Genomic DNA, 10,324 nt, shown 5'->3' with positions numbered 1-10,324 from the left:
TCGACTGCATTACTGCAGAAGCTGCACCGATCCGTCTGTCAATCTCCCGTTCCATCCTTCCCTCACTCGTGAACAAGGCCCCTAGATACTTAAACTCCTCCACTTGAGGCAGGCACTCTCCACCAACCTGAAGTGGGCAAGCCACCCTTTTCCGACTGAGGACCATGGCCTCGGATTTGGAGGTACTGATTTTCATCCCCACCGCTTCACACTCGGCTGCAAACCGTCCCAGCGCATGCTGAAGGTCCTGGTTAGAAGGGGCCAACACGACAACATCATCTGCAAAGAGCAGAGACGAAATTGTGTGGTCCCCAAACCTGACACCCTCCGGCCCCTGGCTGCGCCTAGAAATTCTGTCCATAAAAATTACGAACAGAACCGGTGACAAAGGGCAGCCCTGCCGGAGTCCAACATGCACTGGGAACAAGTCTGACTTACTGCCGGCAATGCGGACCAAGCTCCTGCTTCGGTTGTACAGGGACCTGACAGCCCTTAGCAAAGGACCCAGGACCCCATATTCCCCAAGCACCCTCCACAAGATGCCGCGAGGGACACAGTCAAATGCCTTCTCCAAATCCACAAAACACATGTGGATTGGTTGGGCAAACTCCCATGAACCCTCCAAAACCCCGTAGAGGGTATAGAGCTGGTCCAGTGTTCCACGGCCCGGACGAAAACCACACTGTTCCTCCTGAATCCGAGGTTCTACTATCGGCCGTATTCTCCTCTCCAGAACCCTGGCATAGACTTTCCCGGGGAGGCTGAGAAGTGTGATCCCCCTATAGTTGGAACACACCCTCCGGTCCCCCTTCTTAAAAAGAGGGACCACCACCCCGGTCTGCCATCCCAGAGGCACTGTCCCCGACCGCCACGCGATGTTGCACAGGCGTGTCAACCAAGACAGCCCCACAACATCCAGAGACTTGAGGTACTCAGGGCGGATCTCATCCACCCCCGGTGCCTTGCCACCGAGGAGTTTCTTGACCACCTCAGTGACTTCAGCCCGGGTGATGGACGAGTCCACCTCTGAGCCCTCATCCTCTGCTTCCTCAATTCGGTGAGGTGCTGATTTACAAGTCTTTATTTACCCATGAATACATTACTTAAACACATTACATAAGCAGTTATTGCTTTTCTGAAATGGCTGGTATTATAATTTTTGGTGTAGGCAGGAAAGATAACATGATAAACACTGTACAAGGAATAATATAAGCAATACATTTACAGTACTTCGTCCTAGAAAAATAGATTTACTGTAGCATATCCAAGGAAGTAGATTATTCATGTTACGGTCATGTGGAAAAAGTACACCGCTTGGAAAGTTGTCTTTGCAATTCGGCAAGTGAATATATGAATCCAACCACATTTATTGATAAAGGTAGAATTATGGTTTGGCGCTGCTTTGCTGCCTCAGGGTGAACATGCCCTCATTGACTCAACTATATATTACATACTATACCAGAGAATTATTTAGTGCAGGGGTGTCCAAACAGTTCCACAGAGGGCAGAGTGTCTGCAGGTTTTTGCTCTCACCTTGTACTTGATTGACTGATTGGTTAGTTTCTACCCTCAGCTGGTTGTTTAAGTGTGAACTAGGAACCAATTCATAGGAATTGGGCCACTCGGCCCTCCGTGGAACTGTTTGGACACCCCTGATTTAGTGGAATGTGAGGCCATCTGTTAAAAAGCCAAACTGGACATTGATCTTGTGATTGTAGAATGATCCAAAACAATCAATGTAAGAGACTGATTGACAGTTACAATAAACAGTTGCATTAAGTTATTTCAGCCAAAAGGGGCAAAACCTTTTTTTTAAGCTGGTGATGAGTAATTGATGGCAAAGTATAGATTTTCATTGTTTTGAAAAATGACGTCTAACAATGTGTGGAAATGAAAATGTAAAAAGGCGAGGCAACGTTCCAGTGGTGTGGTTACCCTTTTACATCACTGTGTAAAGTATGTCAAAGCAAAATATCAGTCCCTTTAGTTCACACACCCCTCTCAGTCTTTACATTTTGTTTCCTTAAAATTCAACAAGGCATTTACGAATGAAAGATTGTTACAGAAATATTAGTTAACAAAACACTAACTTAGAATACTACTGCTGGGTCGTTGGCATGAACCTTTGCGTAGTGATCTCCTTGTAAAACTGCCAAAATCCAATTGTAGTTTGCTTTTCAGAATAATGTGAAGTGACTGGGATGTTGTTGATCCTTCTGTATTTTAAAGTATAGTGATGGCAGCATCATGTTATGGGTGTATGTTTAACCAGCAGAGACTGATGTTTTTTAGGATCAAAATAGAATGTTGTAGTTAGACCTTTTTACAAATCGATAACACATACAATAAGCTGTTTTAAACAGAGATGTCATGGATATTTTGTTGAAGTCTTGTCCACACAGAATAAGTGCCTTTTACATTATATCCAGAAGCACACTTGAGCTATATACTTTCCATTTTCCCGGGCAAACAAAGAGTTGCAGAAAGTTCCAGAAAATGTCTGTTTGGAAAATAGCAGTTTTTTTTTAATGTGGAGCTTCCTTCTTTTATGTTGTAGTTCATATCTCTGTATTTCGTCAATGTCTTTCTGAGGATTAGTATGCCCTCGTCATGCTCTGCCAGAGTGCCAATCAGGCATTTGTGTTAGCGGTTCTCGTGTTCTCCAGGTTGGCATAGGCTCTGCCTGGCCCCTCCAGTCTGTCAGTTGGCTGCTCAGCCAGCAGCAGGTAAGAGTGGTTGAGGATTTCTGTGGTACAGGAGGGGAAGCTGGAAAACATCGAGGGGGAGTAGTGAGGAGTAATCTGGGGCACCTCCGCTGCTCTCACCTCCAGACTCGGAGACTCCCAGCCCAACTCCCTGCCGTACACGTACTTGTTTCCTCGAGGACAGGGCATGATGTCATCTGTGGTCAGAGTCACATAGTCGGGATTGACCTCGAGGACCTGGGTGGGAAGGCTCTCCTCCCAACTGGAGGTGCCTCGTTCTGGGGAGAGTAGAAAGGCAGACTCCCTGGGAAGCTTTCCTCCACTAGGAGCCTCTTTCTCAGACATGATTTCCACAATGCAGGGTGTAGTCTCCTCTGAACACTGCTTGTTATTTAAGGGGGGATCCTGAGAAGGTAAAACAGGAGAATGCAGACACTCTCAGATTCTATGGTGAACAACGAATTTCCAGCACAGAATGATACACCAATGTTTTCGGACACATGTAAATGTTTAAACTTGACCCTCTCGATAAAAGTAGGTCCAAAACCTTTATCCACTTTGTACTTGAATTATATGTAAATACATATATTTTTTTTACCAAAGTCTGTCTGTTGATATCTGTGAGAAAGCCGTTCAGTACTTTGTCAAGGTTCGGGACTGGTGGCCACAGATATCGTTTTACCTTTATGCTGGAAAAAGAGAGTATAAGTCAGTGCCCGGCATTAGTGTGCAGAAATAAATGCGTTTTGTTTAAACATTTCAATCAAAATGATTCAATCTTACCTGAGACTCCTGGAGAACATGGCGATGAAAGCCAGTGACATAATGAGCATCACGAGAGGGATGCAGACGATCAGGAGGGAACCTATGGAGTTACATTAAATATTGTGACATTTTAAACTGCAGAAGGAGAATACTGTGGGACCTGATGTTAAACACAATGATCGGTTCACCTCACCTATGTTCGATGGTGTTTCCACTTGAAGTGCTGGTGACCAGTCGCTCCAGTACCCGGCATAGACCGAACCGTTGGGTTTGGCTCTGACCTGAATGAGGTACTGACCTCCAGTCTGAAGGTCCAAACAGGTAGTGGTCTCAGAACCCTGCAGGACGATAAGCTGAAGGGAGAAGACCACACAATTCAGCCTAGTTAATGGTCATTGGTTGGTATTGCAACATAAAAAAACGAATTAAAAACACATGTTTATCTGTGGGTTAAAGACTCCAGAGTCTGTGGGTTAAAGACTCCAGAGTTGTGGTTTCACCACAGAGCAAAATGCAGGAGTAGAGTAGAGTACTTTATTAAATATATTGGCGGATGTCTCTGCTATACCTTCCGGATAGTTTCCCCTAGAGGCTGGTAGCAGAGCTGGTACATCAGGTGGACATTCAGGGCCAGTAGGGGGGTGTTCCATGTTAGTGCCAACCTGCCCCCCTCCCAAAGTCCCCTCAGACGTCCCGGGGGGCCTGTTTGAACTGACCGTAACCAAGGGTAGAGGTGGGAGAGACAAGATGGACCTTTTTAAAGAGATTGTTAGTGAGTGTCCTGCAATAACGATTCATGTGAAATGTCACTTTCAGTCTTTTAAGATGAGCTGAAAGTAGTCTACCGGACAGCCCACAGAGTCACTGGACCCCCTGTCTCAGCCCCGGGTTTTAGGCCGCTGTGCTGGGGTGCTAGGGTCAGTCTGTCCTGTCTTAAGTACCATGTGATGGGTAACAAGGGTTTTCTGTTGTCCTGTTGAACTGTAGGAGGACATAGGCTCTTGGACCATGCCTCAGGACTACCTGTCTAAATTCCTCCTGGTTGGTGCCTGATTATTCCTACTGACACTGCCCACACCTTACCTGGTTGTCCCTGTCTTTGTCCACCTGGTTGTGCAGCTGACTTTGATTCTGTTTAAAGAATTTTTGGACCTGTTCGTCATCTGAACATGCAAAAACGTGGCCCAAAAGGTCATGTACTCTTATAATCTTTACCTTGCACAGCCAAATGAGGACTGGCCTCTCTAGGTTTCTTTCTAAGTTTCAACCATACTAGGGAGTGTTTCCTGGCCACTGTGCATGAACTCTGTTGTTGCTTGTTTTTTGGGTTTCAGGCTGGGAATCTATAAAAGCTCTGTGACAACTGCTAATGTAAAAAGGCTTTTATAAAATACATTTGACTGATTGACTGAACAAACTGTTGCCCGGCTATGAAAATCTTGGAGAGAAAAATGGGATCCCTGTGTAAATAATTTAATGAAATGCATTAGACAGTAGACCTATCTTGCTCATGCATCTGCCAGGTTTCAGAGTGACTTACTGATGTTGCTGATTCTCAGAGGCTCAGTGTAGAAGGTCTGTCTGAGAGAAGCAGGACCAGCATTGAGTTTGACCCGTATGTCACCTGACTCTGCTCCACGGAAAGTGCAGTGGGAGTGGTTCTCAACTGGTAGGCACTCTCTCCATCCCTCTGGTTCACTGCAGAACATTCACAACAGAGTGAGGTGAAAAACCCATGATCATTAAGTGACCTTGCATTTTGGTCACACGAGTGTATTTACCACATGTTTCGCAAAGCTCAACTTTTGGTATGAAGTGTTAATACCTGTGTCCAATCTTGTAAAATAAGTTGTAGGAATCACTTCTTGAGGCTTTGTCATGCCACTGACAGGTGATGTTTTGCAGGTCAGGGGTGTGGCACAGCAAAGAGATATCGCCTAGATGAAAAAAACAAACCTTCTTCACTCAACTCAGTAAAGTTGGCCTCTCGACCACGTCACAGCGGATTCAGCACCAACCTGCACTCCCGGGAACCGTTTCCGTGACAGGGGCCGACCAGGCGCTCCAATGCCCCCTGGGCTCCGTGTCCCTGTAGTCGATGGGTTTGACTCTCAGCCGGACACTGACTGCCTCCCCTGGCTTCAGAGACACCAGGCTGTGGACCGAGGACCTCCCTGACTCTATCTGGGCATAGAGAGGGTACGTACATCATCAGAGCACATTGAATGGGATTTGAGTGATGGCTTTCCGACACAAAATGGCCCAAATTTAGACAACCATCAAGGGGCAAAGAAGTACTAATGGTGAATGTCTTAGTCCTATTTATGTCAGTCTTTTTCGCCTTGAAGCAAATCTGACTGGTTAAATTGGTGTTGATTTTGTGTGTCAGTACCAGTTCAGTTATCTCTCCCAGGCTCTGGGAGGAGTACTGAATGCCATATTGCACGTTATCCTCCCACTCCTTTGGTTGGTGCCACACCACCTGGATCTGCCCAGCCTGCCCGGTCTGATGAAGGGATACATTCACAGGGGGGTCCAGAAGACCTGAGGATATGAAGTCACAAGGCAACCGAGGATTGGCCATCACACCAAAGTGAAAGAGCTTCTTAAATTAGCCCCCCATCTCTTTATGTCTGTCTGTCTCTCTGTCTGCCTGTCTCTGTCTCTCTCTGTCTGCCTGTCTCTGTCTTTCTCTGTCTGCCTGTCTCTGTCTCTCTCTGTCTGCCTGTCTCTGTCTCTCTCTGTCTGCCTGTCTCTCTCTGTCTGTCGCTCTATGTCTCTCTCACCCTGGTCCTCGATGCTAACATTGCGTGAGTGGAGTGTATGGTTGGAGCTGCGTTCGACCACTCTGATGTGTGTGAGGATGTACAAGATGACGTCTGAAGGGGGGAAGAAGCAGATGTGGAGGACTGTCTTCTTTTCTTCTTCTTCCACCTCTTCTCCCTCCTCTTCCTCCCCTGTTCTTTGGACAGTCACATTACACCGCTTCTCTTTCTTCTGGCTGAACAGAAACAGATAGAATATGACTGGCGTCAGTGACTGGTGGAATGGTTAGTCTCTAAGCCTTTGTCTGAAAAGAAAAACACATTGAAGACCATCTGCCCATAAAGAATATTTCTAGATTCCTGATATTCATTGTTTTAAGAGTGGTCTGACTGAACCCTATGAAACCCATGCCCTGGCTAAATGCCCAGTGGCAAAACCCTACCCAACTTGGATTGGCCCTTGGCTATTTCCTTATTAGGATTTTATGCAAATCCTACTCCAAACTACGTATCTCTGGAATGTCCACCTTGCTAACTGGTTATACTTATATTTTTTTATAAATGCTTAAACACTAACAGTGATTCTTGAAGGACTATCTCTGAAACCCTTAACACTTGCTGCCAATCTGAATGCACGTTCACGTTCTGAGTTTTCAGTTTAATAACACACTTCTAGCAGAACTGTAAACACTGGTCCCCACATTCCTACACTATTTCGCAAATTGCCTTTCCACATTGACACATGTAAAATAAATTTAGATAAAGAGTTCACACACAAATCAGAGCTGGAACACAATAAATAGGCCACAGGTACACTCCAGGTGACTTTCAATGCTGCCTAGCTCAAGACAATATCACGTGTTGTGGATGAAGTCTTATGGCCGGAACCACAAAGGCAAGACGTAGGCTTATCTTTTTCTGGTCGTTTTTTTTTCTAATGTTTTTGTTATCCTCTACTGCGCTTTTGCTGTTTGAGGAGTGTAAGAACTTTTTGAGAAAATAAAATACTTTTTTCCCCTTAATTTGTGATGGTAGTGTGTTATGTTCTGAATGCCCATCCGTTATTTATACATTTGGATGCCTGTGTATATGTGTGTTTGCATGGATGAAAAAACGTGATGCACTCTGTTATGCCCTGCACTCATTTAGACTATCAGTAGGTGGTTGATGTTTCTGGTGCTTATTCAAATGAGGGTTTGTGTGTACTGCATCGATGCAAAAAACACATTTTTAAAAATAGTTTGAAGAGATTTGCAAGGATTGTTTGCTTTTGTAAGAGCTGTATAATGTTATGCTGGTTTGGTGCAAGCTTCTGTGGTTAATGTGTAGAATTTAGCAAAAATAGCCTATCGGTTCAAAGATAGTGCCTAAGCAAACAGAAAACATAGTAATCACTTACCATGTTTAACAAATTTGCACATCAAAAACATCTGTTTCTTACTTCCAACTAGCATGTAAAAGTCAACATTTGCTAGACTTCATTTTTGAACTCTAGATCTTTTCCTAACCTTAACTGCTTGTCCTATACTGATATGTTAATTCTCCTAACCAGCTATGTTAATCATCAGAACATACAACGTTAATTCCCCTAACCTGCCACTTCAATTCTCCTGACCTTAAACATGAAGTTTCTGAAGACGCCATGTTAATTGCCATTACATTATCCTAACCTGCAGCATTAACATAAACTCTGTGCCCTGTAAAATGTGGGCCCTGAACAAAAGCTCCCGATCTTGTCTTTTAAGAAATATAACTGAATTCTCACTATTTAAAATGTAATGAGAACACACTTCCTAAAAAAAGGTGGTAAAATTGATCACTTGTTTTGCACCTGAAACCTTATTTAAGGGAGTGAATAGACACATGATTTCAAGAGGTCAGAAGACATGATTTGATCAGGAGGACAAACTGGGAATTTGACAGAGTCAATATTTACATCAATGGATTTGGTTTTCACATACAGTAGATTGTTCCCAGTCTAAGACAAATCACAAATTAAATGTAATGTTTTACAAGCCCTGCCCCACCATAAGCTTAACCATTTTGTTCAACCTATGTTTTGTTTGCTCACATCTTTATCAGAATCGCACAGCTTCTACATTTCTGACAGTAAAGTATGAAATTGCTTGTAGGACTTACAGTTTTGAAACAGAAATGCACTTTATCAGGGTAATGTACAATAATATTATTGTTTAAAACATGTCTTGCCAAACTTCTCTCTGCGGCATTTTCTTTTTTGCATATTCATCTTTATAATGGATAATAAGTCTACTGTCATCTAATAAATATAAGCACAGTTTGCTAAATGGTATTAGCATTTGGATTGGAACTAGTGCCTTGGTTAGATGATATATAAATATACCTATTTGGCCATGCATAACAGTGGTGGAGTTGGAGAGAAATAAGGTAGAAAACATTGAAAGGAGCACAGTAACTACTGTAAAAATGTACTGTAGATGTTTAAAGTAATGGGGCTGTTTTGCTTCCAATGTTGATGGGGACCATATTAATGTCAGTGGTATTATGAACATTTATTAAGACATTTTATGCAAAAATAATTTGCCTCTCCCAGTCAACACCAATTACACAAACAAATCCACAAAGAAATTGTTCATTCATTCATTTCTCAACATTCTGAAATGGTAATTTCAGGCTGTGGACTATATTAATGTTACCCGGTGAACATACTCATTATTTCTGTAGAAGAAATCAAAAGATGTTTTGCCTGTTGTCTCCCAGAAACAGGTGAAGTCATATTGCGTCTTGGTAAAACATTTTGGATCCTCATCATCAGCCAACAGTGAAACATCTGTTAGGGAAAGTGTTGCAGACACTGATTGAAGAGGTTTCATAATGATAGTATCATATTATTATAACACTCCAACAAACATAAAGTTGCAAGTGGTCATCAGAATCCTTACCTTCCTTTGACAGGTAATGGACATTCCCAACACTGAACGTGCTCCTCTGTGCTAACACGTCCAACCAGCCTGCTATGGTCCACAGCCCCACACAGAGTGTCCTCCAGGTGAGATTGAAATCCATGACATATATATCCACAGGTATGCCTAACCTACCTCATAACTATCCATGAGGTTCTACATACCAGAGTGTCGGGGCTTTGTATGTCCACACAGCGTTGTGGTCTGGGGGTTGTTCTCACGAGGGCAGGTCCTGTCTGACAGGGCCTCAGGCTACAGGATGTGTGTTGTGTGGACTGAGCCAACCAGGAACATATCGTGCTGGAAGAAACAGTTTGCTTCTGATCTAAGTTCAGTTGACTAATTTGTGAACCTTTATTTATGATTCAGGGGAATCCTTTTGAAACCAGGATCTATGTTACAAAATAATGCATGTAAAAGAGACCCTAATGCAATCAAGTTAGCACTATATTGTTACAAATTAGTTGGAATCTACCTCTTTCTGCACAGGAATTCAGTTATTGAATAGTCAATTTACACAACACAATTTAGTAAAGGCACAGTGAACTATAACATAAGCATTCCATCACTGAGAATTCACTAATCAGTTGGAATTACCCAACATAAACTAAAGCTCCACATTTTATGTCATGTCAAGCCCTTGGAGAAATACAACAAAAGGAAGTTTTACCCAGCTGTTAGTTTATACATGGGAACAATCAATCTTGTGACCGTGTTTGATGTGTTCTACATTTCCAAGTAATATGAGTCATACTCTATGGTAGTATAGTAGTTTGTAAAGGTTTACCTGATGTACTATAACCAATGCTGGGACTTCTAGTTGTCAGTAGTAGCCCCACACATCTGATACAAAAAAGAATGATGAGTTTAAACTTGTCATGTAAAAAAAATTGACTTGATAAACTGAATCTAATTTCAGTGTAGATAAAAAACCATGACCTGTTTCTGTGGAAGAACTGTCAACATTTTTGTTGATTAATCTACAGTTTTAGAAAATGTGGTTCCACATTTTTTTTGGGCTGTCCACAGAGCCCTTTATGGTTGCTGGAAGAAGTTTCATTTGAAAAAACATCTAAGGTGCAGATGATTGAGACCATAGGGTTTGACTTGGGAGATCTAGAGAAAAGCATACATACAGTTTTGGCTG

At 42.9% G+C, this 10,324-nt stretch overlaps 1 protein-coding gene across 2 annotated transcripts; it reads right to left on the bottom strand.

Moving 5' to 3' along the window:
* Nucleotides 1–1,605: 1,605 nt before the first annotated feature.
* mpl (MPL proto-oncogene, thrombopoietin receptor) lies at nt 1,606–9,417 on the bottom strand. Of its 2 annotated transcripts, XM_010872339.2 has the most exons (13): nt 9,157–9,417; nt 8,924–9,044; nt 6,257–6,471; nt 5,863–6,014; nt 5,489–5,654; nt 5,296–5,407; nt 5,011–5,168; nt 4,039–4,181; nt 3,664–3,823; nt 3,489–3,570; nt 3,304–3,394; nt 2,872–3,110; nt 1,606–2,766 (listed from the first exon to the last, which is right to left on the bottom strand). In XM_010872339.2, exons 1-13 carry the CDS (start codon nt 9,278–9,280, stop codon nt 2,631–2,633), a joined length of 1,899 nt encoding a protein of 632 aa, XP_010870641.1. In that variant the 5' UTR covers nt 9,281–9,417; the 3' UTR covers nt 1,606–2,630. The 2 variants fall into 2 exon arrangements, with proteins under 2 accessions (XP_010870641.1, XP_010870640.1); XM_010872338.2 differs by having other exon boundaries at nt 1,606–3,110; nt 9,157–9,416.
* Nucleotides 9,418–10,324: the final 907 nt, after the last annotated feature.

The sequence above is a fragment of the Esox lucius genome, chromosome 8, assembly GCF_011004845.1.
Source record: "Esox lucius isolate fEsoLuc1 chromosome 8, fEsoLuc1.pri, whole genome shotgun sequence".
In the NCBI taxonomy this organism is placed as follows: Eukaryota; Metazoa; Chordata; class Actinopteri; order Esociformes; family Esocidae; genus Esox; species Esox lucius.
This window is presented reverse-complemented; position numbering and strand designations above follow the sequence as displayed.

Coding starts and splice junctions, on each gene's coding strand:
- mpl (XM_010872338.2), bottom strand. CDS start 9,280: ATGGATTTCAATCTCACCTGGAGGACACTCTGTGTGGGGCTGTGGACC. Junction 6,472..8,923: donor TTCTTCTACAGAAATAATGA/GTATGTTCACCG, acceptor GTTTCTGTTCAG/CCAGAAGAAAGAGAAGCGGT. Junction 4,182..5,010: donor TCTGAGAATCAGCAACATCA/GTAAGTCACTCT, acceptor GGTTACGGTCAG/TTCAAACAGGCCCCCCGGGA.